We start from the raw sequence: 20,543 nt of genomic DNA on the forward strand, positions 1-20,543 counted from the left end.
CAGTTCTTAATTTATCAGCAGGACCTTTCCATCTTCAAGAACGAGGAATTTAAATTTATTTATTTGACTGTCCTGCCGGGTTTCCAGGTGGTGTTCTAGGCTCTGCAGATAGAGCAGGGAACCAGACAAAGCCCTGTCTTCATTGGGCTTACATTCTAGAGAAGAGGCATAGGCAAGCAAATAAAGAAGAAAATTTCACATAGTGATGTGTGCAGTGAAAAGAAAAGAGAGGATTGAGATACGGAGTGATTGGAGGAGGGCTGGGGAGCAGAGCAGTACTGCTTTTGCTCAGGTGGTCAGGGTGGTCTCTTGGCAGCGATATTTGAACCATGACCTGAAGGGTGAGTAGGAGGTAGCCACGTGAACACTCGGAAGAAGAGGTACTGGGCATACCGATTGCAAGGAAATCATTGTATCCTGAGAAGAAATCCTCACACCCAATTTATGCTTAAAAAAAAAAAAAATCACTCCCGTTGCCATGGAGAGAACATTTAGGCCTGGGGGTGGGGGAGGAATGAACATATAAAAAGGGAAATAAGTTCAATTCTGGACAAACTGAGTCTGTAAGGCCTCCAGGTCAAGATGCACTGCAGGCAATTTGAAATTTGTACTTGCAATTGAGGAGAGTGATTGGATAGACTTGGAAATCTTCAGAAAATAGAAAAATATCTGATGCTTGGCTTGGATAGGAAGGCCCCGTGAAAATGGGGAAAAAATTATAAACTGCTGTTATGGGTAGAAACCTGGAAATCCCCACATGTAAGAGGCGGAGTGTCCAGCAGAAGTCTGATAAAGAGACCAAGAATGACTAGCAAAGCCGGAGAGGACAGACAGGGTGGTAGGTGTCTAGGGAACAGAGTTTTGTGGAGGGGCGAGAGGGGCCATTAAGAGCGTCAGATGCTGCAGGAAGAGCAAGCAGGACAAAGATGGAAAAGAGGCCATTGTATTTCACAATTGCAAAGCCATTAGCGGTGAGAATCATTTAAACAACCATCCCATCATTAGAATGGCTACAATATAGCACACTCTTTAATAATACATGCTCTTAGAAAGGAATTAGGTAAATTGATATGACTAATAAGATAGGCAGATTGTTAAAGTCTAAAAAGCAAATGATGGAACAGTATAAATAGCCCAATCTATTAGTATCAAAAGAAGCTCTCTGGGAAGCAAGGTAATTTTTTGAGAAAGACGGTGTGAGGCAGAGAGAGGACCTCATGAGAGGTTGGAAACAATGTGTCATGGGGATGGCCCCTGCATTTATGCTATTTTCTCCAGTAGAGCTTGGCATAATTAGACAAACTCAAGTTGGATACAGGGAGGGAAGGCCAATTCAGAGCGAGTTCAACGTGCTGGGGAAGTCCATGGCATTTAGGGTAGAGAGGAAAGGCAAAGCTCAGGAAGGTACCTATACAGGGAAAATAGAGAACCTTAAGGATGGTTGCAAAAAACCAAACGGAAGTTTTAGTACCAGTGGAAAAGGGGGGCAGGTGTTGATAGTGAGCGTTTATTGAGCACTTACTATGTGGTTTCCCTGAATTATTCATTAACTCCTTGCAAATCCGTGAGGGAGGAATATAATTGACATTTTACAGAGGAGGAGACGGAGGCCCTGAGAGATTAAGAAAATCCCCAAGGTCACATACTAGCAAAGGACAGAAACAGGATTGAAGTCAGGTTTTACTCATGATGCTACATAGAAAGCTATGATTGCAGGGAAGTCCTTCCGAGGTGGGATTGCTCTGGAAGATTGGATGTGGCATAAAGATTAAGTAGTTTGGGTTAAGGCAGATGAAGGAGCCACAGGATGAAGTGGCTAATAGGATGATGGAGGCTGGTTTGGGGGCTGTCCAGAAATGAGGTGCAGAAGAAAATTCCGAGTTGGTAGAAACTTTGCGATGAAGATGGCAGGGGGGCATAGAGCTGGATGATGTAAACATAAAACAAGAAGCCTGGTTTGTGCAAGAGAAGGGAATATAACGAGATTTAAGATGGCGCTTGCCTACAAATGGCTTTCCGTTGAATAGGGGAGGTAAGACATTAGTAGATTATTAACAGTAAGCAGTAGCAAATGTTAATTGCCAAGTAAGAGTTGTAGACCCCACGTTCAGAAACTTTGCTCAGGATTGACTGGTCCCTTGATCTAGAGCCGGAAGGTCACCAGCCCATGATTGGTACATCTTTGTTCCTTCTCAGGGAGAGAGAAAGCTCTCTACTCATCTGGCTTTTGGGGATCAGCTTCTTAGATATGTTTTGTTTCTAACAAAGCATTATCAAGAGAATCATGGCTAGTACCTACACAGTGGGTTTGGAAGGAATAAGAAGAAAAAAATCTAAAATAATTGTTGTGCTTCTGTTATGGGTCCCCCCCCCCAAGAATTGGGGCAGTATTGGAGATAAGTAATCAGATAATCCAACTAAAACACAACTTTACCAGGTTGGGTGCCCAACCCGCCACAGAAGAGGAAGGCCTGTGTGATACAAGGTGTCATGTGGTCTGGTACGTCCCCTTTATTCCTCCGGGATCAGAATCTGGAGCCTTTTTTTAGGGAACTGTTTCTACGCATTGACTCAAAGTGTGGTTTGAGGGCTCCTGGGTGGCTCAGATGGTTAAGCGTCTGCCTTCGTCTCAGGGCATGATCCCAGGGTCCTGGGATCGAGTCCCGCATCGGGCTCCTTGCTCAGCAGGGAGTCTGCTTCTCCCTCTCCCTCTGCCTCTCCCCCTGCTTGTTCTCTCTTTGTCTCTCTCGCAAATGAATAAATAAAATCTTTAAAAAAAAAAAAAAAGACAAAGTGTGGTTTGAGTCACCTCCTTGCCTGGGCTAGGTGTTGGATGTTGGATGTTCCTGTGTGGGACTTCTTGGAAGCAGAGCTGAGGGATGAGACTCCTTTCCTCCCTGACAGTTGAGGGGTAGATGTGAGCCTGAAAAGTGGTGGCAACCTTGGTCACTGCCTGAAGGAGAGAGTGGGGGCCCAGCGTGTGGGGCTCAGGCACAGAGAAGAGCAGGGATTTGCTTTTTGTATGTGTTTCCAAACTACTTTTCTCCCTGGGGGAAAAACCTGAAAAATGGTGCAAGAAATATGCTAAGCAAAAAAAAAAAAATGATTTTTAATGGCTTAGAAAGAAGGTTTTCAATACATCTTCCAATGGGAAAAAAGAGACGCTGAATGAGTTCTAGGGTTTGAATTTTGTAGAAAATGGCTCAGTTAATGTGTTTGTCACTTCCCCAGCCTAGCCATGTTTTTTTGTGTCTTTGGACAGAGAAAGCTTTGTTCTGACTAAACTTAGAGCATATTATCTGTGATACTGAAACTATTTAAAGATTTCTTGTTTGGATTTTTTAAAAAGCAGATGAATAAGATAATTATCTTATTCTACAGTTCATAGCAGCCTGCATTCCTTCAGTTTTAGGACTTATTTGCAATGCAATTTGCATGCACCATTAAGAATTACAAGGAGTAAACCAGTAGTTTCCTTTATTTAAAAAAAAGCATAGTACTTTTTTTTTCTCCATGATAAGTGTATGCTTTAATCCCCATCACCTATTTCACCCATTCCCCCCACACCTACCTCCCATCTGGTAACCAGCAGTTTGTTCTCTATAATTAAAGTCTGTTTCTTGATTTCTCTCTCTCTCTCTCTCTTTATTTTTCCTTTGCATGTTTGTTTTATTTCTTAAGTTCCCCATATGAGTGAGATCATATGGGTATTTGTCTTCCTCTGACTTATTTCACCTAGCATAATACTCTCTAGTTCCATCCATGTTGTTGCAAATGGCGAGATTTCATTCTTTTTTTATGGCTGAATAATATTCCTTCGTATACATACCACATCCTCTTTATTTGTTAATCTATTGATAGATACTTGGGCTGCTTCCCTAGTTTGGCTATTGTAGAAAATACTGCAATAAACATCAGGGTGCATGTATCCCTTTGAATTAGTGTTTTTGTATTTTGGGGGTAAATACCCAATAGTGTGACTCCTGGATCATAGGGTAGTTCTTTTTTTTTTTAAATATTTTATTTACTTGAGAGAGAGAGAGGAGAGAGAGGAGAGAGAGCACGAGCAGGGTGAGGGGCACAGGGAGAAGCAGACTCCCCACTGAGCAGGGAGCCTGACGCAGGATTGGAGCCCGACACGGGATTTGATCCCGGGACTCCATGATCATGACCTCAGCCAAAGGCAGATGTTTAACCAACTGAGCCACCCAGGTACCCCAAGGGTAGTTCTATTTTTAATATTTTGAGGAACCTCCATCCTGTTTTCCACAGTGGCTGCCCCAGTTTGCATTCCCACCAACAGTGCACGAGGGTTCTTTTTTCTCCACATCCTCGCCAACACCTGTTGTTTGTAAACCAGTAGTTCCTTTATCTCTAATTGTCTTTTTTTTTTTCATCTCAACAAGGAAAACTCACTATTTCAGACTCATTGGAAAAGGCCAGTATGAATTATAGAATAGTTTTAGAGAAATACATTTCTTCTATTCTTAAATGTGTAACTTTAACTAGGGTAACAAGACGTTGACAAATAGGTTTGAGGCCTTTCTGTAAATTAATTAAGGCCTTTAATTTGCAAGTTAACCCATGTTGTTTCAACACACCTAGATGGTTAACACTTATCCCGGAAGTACTATAGACTAGATGATGATTTTGTAAGAGTTTTATTTCTGTTATATATCTTACTGAATCCTCACAATAGCCATGCGAGGCAGGCACTGACTCCATTTTATAGATGAACACACTGAGGCACAGAGAGTTAAAGTCCCAACTTAAGTCCCACAGCTATAACCCCCCCCCGACAGGTGCTGGGCTTCTAAGTCTGAGTGCTTGACCACTACTTCATGCCGCCTTTGACTACAGGTTACCATGATGGCTCTTATCAATAGGTTGGTTTTGCCATTTGCTTATCATTCTTTTCTTCTTTTTGACATCAGTTATTAGGCACTTATTATATACCAGGAAATGTCCTAGGAACTCTTAAGTAAATCTCTCTCTCTCCCACTCATTTTGTTTGTTTGTTTTAAACAATAGACGTGTATTTCTCATAGTTCTGGAAGCTGCAAGTCCAAGATCAGTGTGCTGGCTGATTTCATTTGGTTAGGACTCTCTTGCTGGCTTGTAGATAATTGCCTTATTCTTCCCATTGTGTCCTCACATGGCAGAGCGAGAGAGAGAGAGAGAGAGAGAAGAAGGGGGGGGAAAGATGGGGGAGAGAGAAAAAAGAGAGAGTGTGCTAGAGAGCTCGCTGGTTTTTTCTTAGAAGAGCACTAATTCCATCATGAGGGCTCCACCCTCATGACCTAATTACTTCCCAAAGGCCCCACCTCCTCATGTCATCACAATGGGGGGGGATAGGGCTTCAACATATGAATTTTAGGGGGGGCACAATTCAGTCCATAGCACTGAAGAGGCTGCTTCCTTGCAGCAGATCCTCAAATGGGGTTATTCCTGACTGCTTTGGAGACCCTCTGTTCTCTGTTAATCCTCACACCAACCCTGACCATAGGTTTTATTGTGTCTTGTTTAAAGGAGGGGGAAACTGAGTCTCAGGCAGGATGAGTGCTTTCCCTAGCATCACAGCCAGTAAGGATCAGAGCTAAGCTCTAGAACACAGAGAGGAATGTAGGCTCTGAGATGCAGCCAGAACCAGGGGGGGCGGGGGGAGAGGGGGGGAAGGGGGGACAGTAAGGGATTTGCATGGTAGGAAGAATGGGCTCAGAAGACCACTAGTTAATGATGCCACCACCTGGAAGGGCTCCAGGAAGTGGAGTGCGGAGTGTGTGTGTGGTCTGGAAGGGGAGCCAGAAAATGCCGTGCACTTGAATGATCTCCCTGGGGCCTCATGTGGGTTGGGGTTCTTGTCTGGCCTTTACCGTGGCCTGCCAGAGGATCTTCTGGAGGCTCCTCACGTACAGCTGCTGTTCAGGCTCTGACAGGGGACTGTGGTGTTGATGGTTACAGCAGGCGCAAGGAGTTCTCAGGGCTGGAAAACAGAGTTGCTCTGTACAAATTCAATAGTTGCACCCAGCCAATTTGCGGATAGAGGCAGAGCAAAAGTGATACTTTTCAAAGAGGCAGATGACACACACCATTTGGCTAACAATCTGCCCCTGGTAGATGTGAATTTCCAGAGCCTTGAGCAGCAGTGCTCTTTATGCAAGGAGGCAAATCGAGACAAATCAGTTTGGGCTGGAGCTCAGGTAGTCTTGGATAGTCTGTGGATGGAGAATGTGTCATTCATTAACTCATTGAACATTTTTGAGCACTTACTGTATTCCAGATCAGTGTTCTGAGCACTGGGGTTTCCACAGTGACTCGGACATAGTCTCTGTCAGAAGGCACTGACATTCTAGTGGGAGGAGACAAGACAAAGCACACAGACATACATGTGTCACATCCAGTGGGAGCACATGCTGGGAAGGAAAGTAAAGCTGGGGAAAAGGAATATAGAGATGAGAAGGAAGGAAGGGGGTGCTATTTTCTATAGGTAATCAGGTAAGTCCTCTCTGTGGAGGTGACATTTAAGTGGGGACTTGAAGGAAGTGAAGTGTAAGCCATGTAGAAATCTGGGGGAAGAGTATTGTAAGCAAGAGGAAGAGCAGGTGCAAAGCTGTTGAGGCAGGAGCATCCCTGGCATGTTCAAGGATCAGCAAGAAGAACGTGGCTGAAGCAGAGTAAAGGAGGTAGAGAATGCCTGCAGACAAGTCAGAGAGGAAGCCCCCATGGGCCATGGTGAGGACTCAGGATTGTACTCAGAGAAAAATGGGGAGCCCCTGAAAGAAGACGAGAAGACAGCAGTACTCCGGCTGCCATGTTGGAATGGGGTGGGGGTGCCAGGGTGGAAGCAGGGAGGCAAGTCTGACAGCTATGGCATGGTCCCCGGAGAAATGATGGTGGCATGGACTGGGAGGTAGCAGTTGGGATGCTGACGGTGGTCCTGGTTAAATTTTGAGGGAATTGATGATAGAATTTGCCAATGGGTGACATGAGGGAATGAAAGAAAGAAGGCAACAACAACTCCAACATTTTGATCTGAGCAAATAGAAAAATATGTTGTCTTTTGCTGAGATAGGAAAGGGCTAAATTTGGAAGAAAATGAGTTTGGTTTGGCTGGTGTTTCAGAACCCAGAACTGGGGTGGGCCTGGGTGGGAGCTGGACCATAAGTTGCCCTTCCAAAACCTGAGCTAATGTTTTGAGTCCTGGATGAGGAGAAGGGTAGACAGCTGGGGGACGTGCCAGAATTAAATGATGTACAAATGGGTTCTATAACAGGTAAGACCGAGTGAGCCAGAGGCTGGCAGTGGCAAAAGTCTTTTCAAGGAGCCTGTCTGGGAGCCTTTGAAAAGACAGCTCTGAGGGCCCCATCTATGAGGAATTTGGGAGAGAAGATCAGAGAGTAAGAGGGCTGAGCAAGGCCTCCAGAAATAAGTGAGGCCTGACCTGAGCTTCTGCAGAGGGGTTGAGCTTGGGATACAGAGGGAGAGAGGGAAGGAGAAGGAGAGGGCGCAGGTGCAAGAAAGACAAACGAACAGAACACAGAACTGGGAAAGGTTACGACTGGACTGAAGCCCAGCCTGAGGATGGGGAGGCAATGATGTAGGGAACTGGGCTGGAAAATTGGGATAGCTCTGCATGATGAAAGCTTCAAGCTGAATAGCGGTTGTGATGGAAGTGTGCAGGAGTCATCAAAGAACAGGAACCAGCAGGACAGCTGTGGAATGAGTTGGGTGCTAACACTTCCCTGGTGTATCCTTTCTCGGTGATCTGAAAGTAAAAGTAACTCGTTCTTCACCTTCATTTTCCCTCCCACATCTTTACTGTTCTAACCATAAAATTTGCATATCCAGTGCTAAGCAAGGGAAAGACTGGCTAGTACTCTATTCACTACATGAATAGGCCAATTTTCTGGAAGAATTTTTCCCAATAGGACTGACGGAAGTTCCCACCATAGTATATCGTTCTGAAGTGTTTACTGTAATGACTAGACCACTCAGAAGTTTGTGTCTACACTAATCCCAAGACACATGTACTTTAATAGGTAATCTTTCCTAGGCAGAGGAGGCTTTTACAATGCATAGAAACATAATAGTATACGTAATAACATTTATAATAATGTATGATGATACTGTCCATATTTCTAAGTCCATAAGTATAAGTCCAATATACTTATGAACATAGTGTTACTTATATTCATGATACTATATAATTTAGATATAACAAACATTTCAAACAATACTATCAGGTTAACTATAAGACATCAAATGGATATTTCTTTGTATGATGCCAAAAGTTAGGAGCAGAATTCTCTGTTCATTTCAGCACTAGATCTTTCATCAGGTTTCGTGAAACAGATTACTTTCCCCCACAGAGCTTGTCATAGGTTGATAGAATGTAATCTAACGTCATATTGATCATCAGACCTCTTTTCTGTTTTCCATATTATTCTTTTTTTCAAATGATACCCATTTTTGCTTATTTACGTTTTACAAATAAATTCCCCATGAAAAATATTGTAACGAAAATAATTTGATTTACAGATTATGGACGATTGGCCAGGATATGACTTGAATTTATTCACATACCCACAGCACTATTATGGAGATTTGGAGTATGTCCTCATACCTCATGGCATCATTGTGGACAGGTAAGTGTTGTTTCTTGTGTCAGTCTTGGTTCTGCACTGGCTGCCCCCCCCCCACCTTGTGCAAATCATATAATACACTTTACGACCCTATTCCTGAGTGTCTCCTATATAGGAGTAGACAGAAATTTTATAGGACAGAGAATTTGTAATAAAACGAATCTCTGCTTTAATTGAGCTGGTTACCTGGACACTTGTTCGGGGAAATGATAAGAATATATATATATATATTCTAGAAATAGTTCCATGCAGATATTTTTACGTTCTGTGCATATATATATATATATTATATATATATATATATATGTAACAGCCTCAAAATAACAATGTCCTGCACAAACTGATAAAAACAGGGTTTGGGAAAGCACTGCTGTTTACCTGAGGACCTCTGTCTTAGATTTTTCACAGACGCTTGAGTTAACCAGGGATAATTAACAGGTGAACTTTACCTTCATGGGACACACCCCTGCAGCCCTGGCTTTTCCTGCAACTTGGCATATATCTCAGATCAAGCAATGTATCACAAATCAGCCAGTCTGTGCCAGGTTATGGTTTCCAGGCAGTGGTAATGTTTTGGGAATAGGCATATTTTCAACTTAAAAATATCTGCACAGAACTATTTCTAGAATGCTATTTCCAGGTCTTTCTGACCCGTCTATATAGAGATCCTTTAGCTCCTTCCTAGCCAATTGGCTTTCTAAAAGCCAACATTTTCTCGCCTGTTCTAAGCCCATAAGTCACCATTTGTTTCTTAGTTTTCAGAGAGCGTCCTCCACTTGATCCTACCCTAAGCATCAGGATTTAAAGGTCATACCCTTTTCACAAAACTGCCTAATGCGCAGACTATAATCATTCCGTGTACCTCTCTGTTTTCTTGTACAAAGATCAAATACTCAAACCTTCACATTTACATGGAAAGCAAGCTTCACAGTGCACTCCTAGGAACATAGAGATTCTTCAGACACCCAGAAATGGGGGGTGGGAGAGGCACTGGGGAGTAGGAACAAATTGAAACTTTGGACTTCCCATGCTACCTTTTTTCTTAAACCATAGTACTTCTGCCTTTATTTTTTTTAATCTATTATATTCTTCTGAGTTAATATTTAACTTTATGAAACAAGTCCTTAGCCAAACTAAAGTTTGGAAAACACTAGACAGTCACTATTCCCAGGATATTATCTTTCCATCAATTCCTGTCTATACCAAAAGGAAATGTCATTCTTTCACTCTAAGAATTTTCCATTGGGTAAGACTTGCATAGTCCACGTCCTCTCAAACTATAGTATATTATTAAAATAAGGTCTAGTTTGGAGTTTCTCATGGCCTAAGATGCCATCTTTTCATGGAATACAAGTCCCAGTCCTCAGAGGGAACAAAATGTTCTGTGATCAAAGAAACTTGGGAAATTTTGCAACTCTCAAATGGCCAAATCTCCCTGTTAGCAATTCAAATTGAAGATACGGAAATTCCTGCAAAAAAGAAAAAAAAGGAAAGAAACCTGCTTGACTCTAACAATTAAACCAACTTTTGTTGTGCAGCGGAGTCCTTGTATTCAGCTCACCTCTTAATAACTCAGAGGCATTTTCCCCTTAACAAAGGTTTGGGAACCCCCTGGTTTAAACAAATTCTTGCTTTTCTCACCTGAATTTTATGACTTTAGTTAATTGCATCCTGATCTAGTACATGATTGGGCTGCTAAGGCTACCGAAAGCCAGTTCCCAGTACAGGAGACTTAACCAGTGAACTTGTTAAAATGTGTATTCTTTTTTTTTTTAAAGCTTTTATTTATTCATGAGAGAGAGAGAGAAAGCAGAGGGAGAAGGACAAGCGATTCTGTGCTGAGTGCAGAGCCCCATGCGGGGCTCCATCCCATGACCCTGAGATCATGACCTGAGCCAAAACCAAGAGTCAGACGCTCAATCCACTGAGCCACCCAGGCACCCCATAAAATGTGTATTCTTATGCTTTATGTCTGGAAATCCTGGGGTGGGGCCCAGGAATGAATTTATTAAGTGTAATTTACATACTACAAAATTCACCCATTGTAAGTCAATGAGTCAATGATGTCTAGTAAATGTTTATGGTTGGGCAAGCACAACCATCATTTTACAGTATTTCTGTCATCCCCAAATGTTTGCTGTCGGTCCCTATTCCTACTTTCAGCATCAAGCAGTCACTAATCTGATTCCTTTCTCTATAAATTTGTCTTTTCTGAACATTTCATATAAATTAAATCATACAATATCTAATTATTGATTTACCAATCAGTGGTTATTTGGATGTCTAGTTTTGGGCTACTATGAACAATGTATCTATGAACATTCGCATGTAGGTCTTTGTGTGGATATACCTGTTCATTTCTCTTGGATTCCTTGCAGTGGTATTCTGGGTTTTATGGTTAAGTTTAAGAAACTGCCAATTATTTCCAAGGTGGCTGTACCATTTTACATTTCTACCAGCGAGGATGAGGAATCCAGTTTCTCCACATGGTTGCCAACATTTAGTATCATCTGTCCTTTTGACCATAGCCATTCTAGTGGATACATAAAAGTATCTCATTGTGGTTTTAATTTGCATTTTCCTATTGTTTAGTGTGCTTGTTAGCTATTTATGTTTTCTTTGAAGAGATGACTATTTAAGTCTTCTGCCATTTTTACATTGGGTGGGTTGTTTGTCTTCTTACTGAGTTGTAAGGGTTCTTTATATATTCTGGATATAAGTCCTTTACCAGATATATGATTTTTGAATACCCCACCCCCCATCTGTGGCTTGTCTTTTCATTTTCTTATTTATATCTTTGAGAAAAATGCTAGATGACATATTCTATAAATGCTAGTTAGGTCCAGTTGATTTATGATACTGTGTGGTTCAAGTATATCCTTAGTGGTTTTCTGACTACTGGATCTGTCAGTTACTGAGAGAGAAGTATTGAGATCTCCAAATGCAGTAGTGGATTCTAGTTCTGTTTGTTTGTTTGTTTTTAAAGATTTTATTTATTTATTCATGAGAGACAGAGAGACAGAGAGACAGAGAGAGAGAAGCAGAGGGAGAAGCAGGCTCCCCGCTGAGCAGGGAGCCCGATGCGGGACTTGATCCCAGGACCCTGGGATCATGACCTGAGCTGAAGGCAGACGCTTAACCATCTGAGCCGAAGGCAGACGCTTAACCATCTGAGCCACCCAGGCGCCCAGGTTCTGTCAGTTTTTTGACACTCTTTGTTGTTAGATGCACGCACATTAAGGATTGTTATGTCTTCTTGGAAAATTGACCTCTTTATTAGTATATAATGCTCTCTTTATTCCTGATAATTTCCTTGCTCTGAAATCTGCTTTGTCTGAAATCAATAAGCTACTCCTGCTTTCTTTTGGTTAGTGTTAGTACAATATGTCCTTTTCCATCCTTTTAATCTATCAGTGTCTTTATAGATAACATATGTTAGGGTCTTTTTTTTTTTTTTTTAATCCACTCTGACAGTTTCTGTCTTTTACTTGGTATATTTAGATCATTCACATTTAAAGTGATTATTGATATAGTTGGGTTTCATATCTACCATATTTGTAATTATTTTCTGTTCACTGCCCTTGTTCTTTGGTTTTGTTTTTTGGGGTTTTTTTGTTTGTTTGTTTTGTTTTCCACTCTGTGGAATCTGTATCCCCCACAGTGCATGGCCTCTGATAATAGGCAGTCTACTTGTTTTTACTTTGTAAGCCTCACTTACTAGGACTCACCCCTGTGTCTGAATAGTTTAGCCTTCAGGCTAAGATTGACTAGAGATTATACTCAAACACCTTAAGCCCTGATGAATGTGTGTGGGGACTGTCAAGCACATTCAAATTTCCAGCCTTTTTCAAGTCTTCCCCAGCTTTTATTGTTTCATTGTGCTTTCTTGTGTCTCTGCTGCACATGCTTACGGGCTCCATCATTCAGGAATGTATAGGTAACCTGGTCCCATGCTGGTCTCTGTTGGGCATATGCATAGCTTCTGGTCAACCTGAGATATGTGAAGAGTGTATTGTCTATCCCTCTCCTGTGACACTAACCTCCCAGAAATCCCCGACTAGACTAGTCTGCCAGTTAGTTGCTCAAACAGGAGTGCAATTTCACAATAATGGGGCCATTGGCTCTCCCTGCTCACAGGCTACCAAGATAGCCATACCAACTGACACTGCTCCCCGTGAGGGGAGCTCCCTCTGGCAGTGCCGCACCCTGGGTGAACTACCTGGTTGAACAACAAAGCCGATGTGGGGCACAGGGAGATGGGAGCACTCTCTGGCAAGGATGCCACAGACTTGTGCTCTTTCTACCCATTGTTCAATGTTTTCATGAATAAATGATTCTCAGTTTGTTATATGTCTCTGGTTAACTTCCAGAGTGCTGAAATGGTTGTTTTCAACAGTTTTATCTAGCTTTATAGTTACTTTTTTGTGGAGTGAATGTGTTGACCACTTCACTCCATTATGCTGAAAACAAATGTCCCTTTTTGCAGACTATCTGGCATGCTGCTGTACATTTTCTTGATGATCATATTTTGAGGAACATCGTCTGAAACCACGGTTGCCATTTAATATGTATATGTTTATACATATGTATGCATATACACACACATATATAACTTATATAAAATATATTATGCAATATATTAGATATATAGAACATATGTAATATAATGCTTTATAGAGAGATATACATACATACACATATATACACATACACATATATATTCATATGTATATATTCCAATCATTCATTTAACACATTCTAAATCTAATTCTATCTGAAGTGCCAGTAGGAATTTTTTTTTAAATATGCACCTGAGCTCCTGCCTCCATTCGAGGCTTTAATGTTGTATGGATGCACGGGCAATGGACTTCTAGACATGAAACAATTAGAAAAAATACAGTGACAGTTCCAAATCAGGCTTTGGGTGCCAACCCGAGGCTGCATCATTACCTAGCTCCAGGAAGGCATCATTCACATGGTGCTCCATGGAAATGGTGCCTCCTGGAATTGTACCCTGGACACCTTTCACATAGGTAATGTGCCATCTTTGTCAAATAGAAGAGAGAGGTTATTCTTTTGATAGTTTCTGTGTGCTTGACTTTCCTTCCAGGCTCTTCTAATGTTTGTAAGGTGAGTGAATCATTCTCCATGTCCTCTCTCTTTGCTATAAAGTGAGCATAACATCACCAGATATCTTCATAGCATTGTTAACAACCAGGCTCTGTAGTGATAAAATAATAGCATTCATGATCTTTGACATATATTTTACACCTTACTCATGTTTGTGACACCAAGGAGCAAAAATGTACTAGGGATGATGTGGTTATCAGAAATATGTTTTGAACACTCTCTCTTTGTCCAGTCTTAACAAAGCTTCTTTATCTGTAGGCTTCTGTCTCCTGAGCTCTCCTCCACAATCCCTTGTGTAATCTAATATGGGTAATGCATCATGCATTTTTTTGAAAGGAAAAAAATACTCAGAAGTACTTATGCTTTAATATGTCTTTTAATCCCTCTTTCAGAACTGAACGGCTGGCTAAGGATATTATGAAAGACATAGGATACTGTGACATTATGATCCTGTGTGTGCTTAAAGGAGGTTACAAGTTCTGTGTGGATCTTCTGGAACACCTTAAGAACATCAGTCGAAATTCAGATAGATTTGTCTCTATGAAGGTTGATTTCATCAGACTAAAAAGTTACAAGGTAAGTTATTAATTCCGTTTTCATTATATAATGTTTAGAATAAAGAATTTTCTGGAATAAAACAATTGATAATCTGATGAAAAGGAAGAATGTTATTTTTTAAATTTGCAAGATACTGCAACCTATAATTGAAATAATACTGTTTGGGGGGAAACCTTCTTTCTGTTATCACATATATGGAAAGATGCTTCAGGAATGATTCATACTTTCTTTTATGGTTATAAAGCTGAGTGGTCATTTCCTGGTGACTAGCCTCACAAATGAGTGTGTTAACAATGAGTGTTAAGAAAGTCCAGTGAGCGCTGACGTGTTTCTGGTCTGGATGTCACCATTGGCCCTAGAGACCTGTGGGAGGGTGTCCAGCCCAGAGAGAACAGTTATTAGTACTGGAGTGGCAGAAGTCTTGGCCTGGAAGTGGAGAAGGGAAGTCTGTGGGACAATGAGTTACCAAGTGCAATGAGCCCAAATCAGAGAACCTCCAGCGGAAGGCCCCTCCACCGGTCTGTACTGGGACTTTCTTGGCCCACCCTGGACAGAACCGAGGGAAAGTATCCTCCAAAGACGTCATCCCCTTGGTCTTCCCTCTTCTATGATGTTACCTTCTGTGATGCTTTTTGATTCAATGTATAGTAAATCATTAAAACTAGCCTACTATTGGTTGGGTGAGGAACTGTTGGAGTCAAAATCACCAAAGTATTTTCTGATTAAACTAGCTTGACACATTTAATTCACTCTTCACTTTTCTATTACCGTGTGACAAAATCACCACAGACTTAGTGGCTTAAGCCAACACACATTTGTCATCTCAGTTTCTCTAGATCAGCCGTCCAGGCTTGGGTTCTCTGCTCAAGAGTCTTCCCAGGCTGAAATTAAGACATTAGCCACGGGTGGGATCTCATCTGAGGTTTGCAGATGACTGACCTTTCCAAGATCATTTGTTGGCAAAAGACCACTCGTTGTTGGCAGAATTCAGTCTCCGCTTCCCTGCTGGAGATGCTTTCAGCTCCTACAGGCTGCCCTCGGGTCTTTGCCCCATGGTCCCCCCCCACCCTAGGCAGTTCCCAGCACAGCAGAACCTTTCCATCTACTGAGGGCCTGACCCCTCTTTTAAAAGCTGACCTGGGGGCGCCGGGTGGCTCAGTCGGTTGAGCGTCCAACTCTTGATTTCAGCTCAGGTCATGATCTCAGGGTCATGAGATCCAGCCCCATCACGGGCTCTGCAATCAGTGCAGAATCTGCTTGTGATTCTCTCTCTCTCCCGTGGGAGTGCATTCACGGGTTTACTAGTCTCACCCACACTCACGTGGAGGAGATTAAATAGGGTGTGTACACCAGGAACAGATGGGCATGTGCCTTAGGGTTCTGCCTACCACTCTCTGTGATTCAGTTACTTCAGCTCTTGAGCAGTTGGCAAATTATTTATTATTTCTTAAGACACTCTGTATTTTCCGGATGACTTCTAAGCTGTTTTTTCCAGACATCTTAACCTTAAACTGTTGGTTTCATCTTCTCTTGGAAACCTGTTCTTTAGGTTCTTTTCATCCTGGATTAAGTCACTATGCTTCCGTATAAGATCTTTTTTTTTTTTCTCATTTACTTGGCTCTGATCCTTACTGGATTTTCCCCTGGAAAACAGCTTTTTAAACTCTTTTTAAAAATCAAAGTCAGATGTGTTGAAGTATAATTTATATGCAGGAGAAATTATCTGTCTTAGTTTACAGTTTTGTAAGTTTTGACAATTGCATACAGTCATGTAAATCATCACAATCAAGATATAGAACATTCCTCACCATAAAAAATGCCCTTGTGTCCCTTTGTACTTTGTAGTCAATTCTTTCCTCAGCTCCTGGAAACCACTGATACACTTTCTGTCCCTAGTGTTTTGCTCTTTCCAGAAATGTCATATAATGTAATCATATACCACGTAGCCTTAGTACATCTGTAAATCTTAGCATAATTCATTTGAGTTTCATCCATGTTGTTATGTATACCAGAAGTTTATTTCCTCTTATTGTCAAATACAATTTCATTATATGGCTATATCACAGTTTTAAAATCATTTATCAGAGGCACTTGGGTGGCGCAGTCAGTTAAGTGTCCAGCTCTTGGTTTCAGCTCAGGTAGTGACCTCAGGGTCATGAGATCGAGCCCTACACTCAGCATGGAGTCTGCTTATGATTCTCTCTCTCTCCCATTCTCCCTCTACCCCTCCCCCTGTGCACTGTCTCTCTCTAAAATGAATAAATAAATCTTTAAAACAATTTTTTTTAATAAAATAATTTATCAGCTGAAGAATATTTGGTTCGTCTCCTTCTTGGAGATGATTATGAACAAAGCTGCTATAAATATTCACATACAAGTTTTTGTGTGTACTTGTATCTGCATTTATCTTGAGTAAATTTCTCTTGAGATTGCTAAGTCATATGGGGAGTGTATATAAGAAATTACCAAACTGTTTTTTAGAAGGATTGAATAATTTTGCATCTCCACCAGCAGTAGATGAGAATTCCAGTTCCTCCATATTTTCCACAACACTTGGTACTGCTAATTTCCTTTTTCTGCCTTTTTTCCTTTATTTTACCCATTCAAATAAGTGATAATATCTCATTGTGGTTTTAATTTGCATTTCCCTAAGGAATAATGATATCAAGCGTACTTTCATTTGCTTATTTGCTATTCATACAGGTTCTTTGTTGAAATGTTTGTTCAATATCTCGCACATTTCAATAATGTTTTCTTATTATTGAGTTTTGAGAGTTCTTTATATATTTTAGCCACAAATCCTTTGTTAGATATGTGTTTTAAGTATATTTTCAAGCTAGTGGGTTGTTCTTTCATTTTCATGATAGTATTCTTTTTTTTTAAAGAGCATAATTTAAACATTTTTATAAACTCCTAATTTATCAATTTTTTCTTTTATGGATCATGCTTTTTGTGTATCTAAGTAATCTTTGCCTCATTCAAGGTCACAAAGATTTTCTTTTCTGTTTTCTTTAAGAAGTTTCATAGTTTTGGGGCACCTGGGTGGCTCAGATGGTTAAGCGTCTGTCTTTGGCTCAGGTCATGATCTCCAGGCTCTGGGATCAAGCCCCGCATCACCCTCCCAGCTCTGCAGGGAGTCTGCTTCTCCCTCTTCCTCTGCCTCTCCCCCTGCTTGTACTCTCTGTCTCTCTCTCTCTCAAATGAAAAAATGATAATAAAAAAAATCTGAAAAAAGTTTCATAGTTTTAATTTATTTTTTTAAATATTTTATTTATTTATTTGACAGATAGAGCACAAGCCGGGGGTGGGGGGGACAGGAGAGGGAGAAGGGAGGCTGATGCAGGACAGTTTTAATTTAAATCTAGGTCTATGATCTATGTCATGTTAATTTGTTAATATGGTACCTTTTTTCTTTGCAAGTGAATGTCTGTTTCTTCCAGGATCATCTGATGAAAAGACTATCCTTTCCCATTGTATTGTCTTTGCTATTTCACTGAAAATCACTTGACTGTATAAGTATGGGTCTGTTTCTGGACACTGTCTAGTTCTGTTCGTCTATATGCTTATCCTTTTGTCAATACCACACTGTTCTGATTACTGTGGCTTTATAATCAGTCTGGAAATCAGGGAGCCTATCTTCTGACTTTGTTCTTTTCCATACGTGTTTTAGCTATTCTAGTTCTCTGCCTTTCCATGTAATTTTTTAAAAAAAGATTTTATTTATTTATTTGGAACAGAGAAAGAGAGAGAGAGAGCCCAAGCAGGGAGGAGGGTCAGAGGGAGAGGAAGCAGACTGCTGAGCAAGGAGCCTGATGCGGGGTTCAATCCCAGGACCTTGAGATCATGACCTGAGCCGAAGGCAGACACTTAACCAACTGAGCCACCTAGGCACCCCTTTCCATGTAAATTTTAAACTCATGTTGTTGACTTGTACAAAACAACCTGTTAGAAATTTTATTGGGATTGTTTTGAATCTATAGATCCATTTGGGGAGAATTAACATCTTAACACTCTTTAGTCTTCCAATCCATGAACAGGATATATTTCCCAATTTTTTAGATCTTATTTAATATCCGTGTGTGTCTAATTTTCAAGAGTCAGATCTTAGACATCTTTGGTTAGATTTACACCTAAATATTTAAAATGTTTTTGGTCCTATTGTATTTGGTAAGTTTTTCTTTGAAATTCAATTTCCATTTGTTTACTGCTAGTATATAGAAATACAACTGATTTTGTATATTGAATATTATGACTTTTCAAAACTCTCTGGCTAGTTCTAACAGCTTTCTTGTAGAATTTCTTGTAATTTCTTCTGTGAATAGAGATGGTTTTACTTCTTCCTTTCTAATTTGTAGACTTTTTATTTCTTTTTATTGCCTTAATGCACTGGCTAAGACTACCTGTACAATTCTGAATAGGAATGGTGAAGGAAAACATCCTTGCCGTGTTCTCAATTGGTATGCTATTGACTATTGCATCCCCCGATTTTTGATACTTTGTTTTCATTTTCGTTCAATTCAAACTATGTTCTAATTTCCTTTGTGACTTCCTATTTCACTCATGGATTATGTCTTGTTTAATTTCCAAATATTTGGGGATTTTCCAGAGATAGTTCTGGAGGATTTCTAGTTTAATTCTTTTGCAGTAACTATATTTTGTATGATTTCAATTCTTTTAAATTTGTTGAGGCTGATTTTATGACCCAGAATATGGTCAGTCTTGCTGAAACTACTAGCATTGTAATCCAGGTCAGATTAAACAATACTGCTATCTATCTCTTGTCCATTTCTCTGGACATCTTCTCTTTATTTGATCAATGTTTTAGCCTAGAGACACACATTCTAACACTTACATTATGTTAATTTATATTTATGTGATACTAATTCAAAGCAAACATTTGCATTTCTAAAACTACAGTAACATCGTGGCCATATTGCTGCATCTACACAGTTATTTTCAAATCAACATATTTTTCCCAGGGATAGGGATGTGGGGGTTCCTTTCTAGGGTTCTGATGAAGAATGAAGGCAATGGTAGACTTTACATCTTCACCACCTTCATCCATTCTCACACACTGAGTATTTTCGCCTTCATCCCACACCTAAGTCCTGTAGGGCCCGAGGACGATTGCCGGGTCTCTTCTCTTCTTACTAACTGTTCTTCCTAATGTCTACCAACAAGGTGACACAGATCATCTCCTGAGAAACTACCTCACATACAATGTAAAAGCCAACCTCCTCAGTCAGAGCAAGCTTTCCCCCTAACTAAATATCCTCGGAAATGAATGGAAAAACCATATTCACAGACTGAGATGTGATGTGAACAGCCTTCTGCTCGTAGCACACAAGCTGTCTTCATCCAGAGATGAACTAATTGCTGTGTCAGGTTAGGCCTGAGCTGACCATCCCTTTACATACTTGAGTTCTTTCAACATTCCTGAGGGCAGAGACGTATATTTAAAAAAACAAAAACAAAAACTAATAAACCCCACCAGATAAGGGGAACAGGACCTGGAACATCATTTTCCTCTGAGGGTGTTTGGTGTTCCCACATACCTCTAAACCTGCTCATAGGGAGCAGACATCTCAAAAACATCTTGGCAGAAACGGTGACCATGAAAATATTCTTTTTATTCCTTTATAAATTTCTGGGAGGGAGAGCAGGACTCTATACAGTTGTGGGTGCTGGTCAAAAGCATTGTGTAGTTTTACTTCCTCCTAGACTCTTGCTCTGTGATTCTTTAAGATTTTTATTTGGGGTAGAAAAGTTGAAAGTCCAGTTTGCTCAGAGGCCATGTTTCTCCCTGTCACAGCCATCCACATTCATAAGTCACTTGAGGGGCTCTTTTCCCAAGAGGGCTGTCATTGCTGGATGCCCTCCACTCTTTACTAAGGGACTTTCCTGAGGGGTGGATGGCTCCAAACATCCCAGGTTCCAGGCAATTTGCTTGTCTTTGTTGTTACATGAAACCTCCCATAAGACATGAAATGAATTTGCATGAATGATAGCAGTCTAGCCAAAGATTATTTAGAAATTAGCATTAGGCTAATTCCTTGGAAAGCAGGGCCAACATACTCCTGTTCTTTAATGAAAAGAGGAACACTGGCAACCTTATTTCCTTTGGATTTCCAGTTTTCCTTCCTTCTTCCCTTCCTTTTTTCTTTCTAAGTCCTTCCTTGTCTTTGCACTAATGTTCATTCAGTACTTGCTATA

The 20,543-nt window shown here is 40.7% G+C and overlaps 1 protein-coding gene across 2 annotated transcripts in view; it reads left to right on the plus strand.

The window, feature by feature from the left end:
- The window catches only part of PRTFDC1 (phosphoribosyl transferase domain containing 1), an 88,073-nt gene that overhangs the window by 1,422 nt on the left and 66,108 nt on the right, over nt 1-20,543 (plus strand). For both annotated transcript variants that reach the window (XM_028114184.2, XM_088025525.1), the window contains 2 exons: nt 8,539-8,645; nt 14,165-14,348. In XM_028114184.2, the coding sequence (XP_027969985.1) occupies nt 8,539-8,645; nt 14,165-14,348 (291 nt within the window). The remainder of the gene's footprint in view (nt 1-8,538; nt 8,646-14,164; nt 14,349-20,543) is intronic.

The sequence above is a fragment of the Eumetopias jubatus genome, unplaced genomic scaffold, assembly GCF_037043125.1.
Source record: "Eumetopias jubatus isolate StellerSeaLion01/CBP00866 unplaced genomic scaffold, mEumJub1_p1.0 scaffold_8, whole genome shotgun sequence".
In the NCBI taxonomy this organism is placed as follows: domain Eukaryota; kingdom Metazoa; phylum Chordata; class Mammalia; order Carnivora; family Otariidae; genus Eumetopias; species Eumetopias jubatus.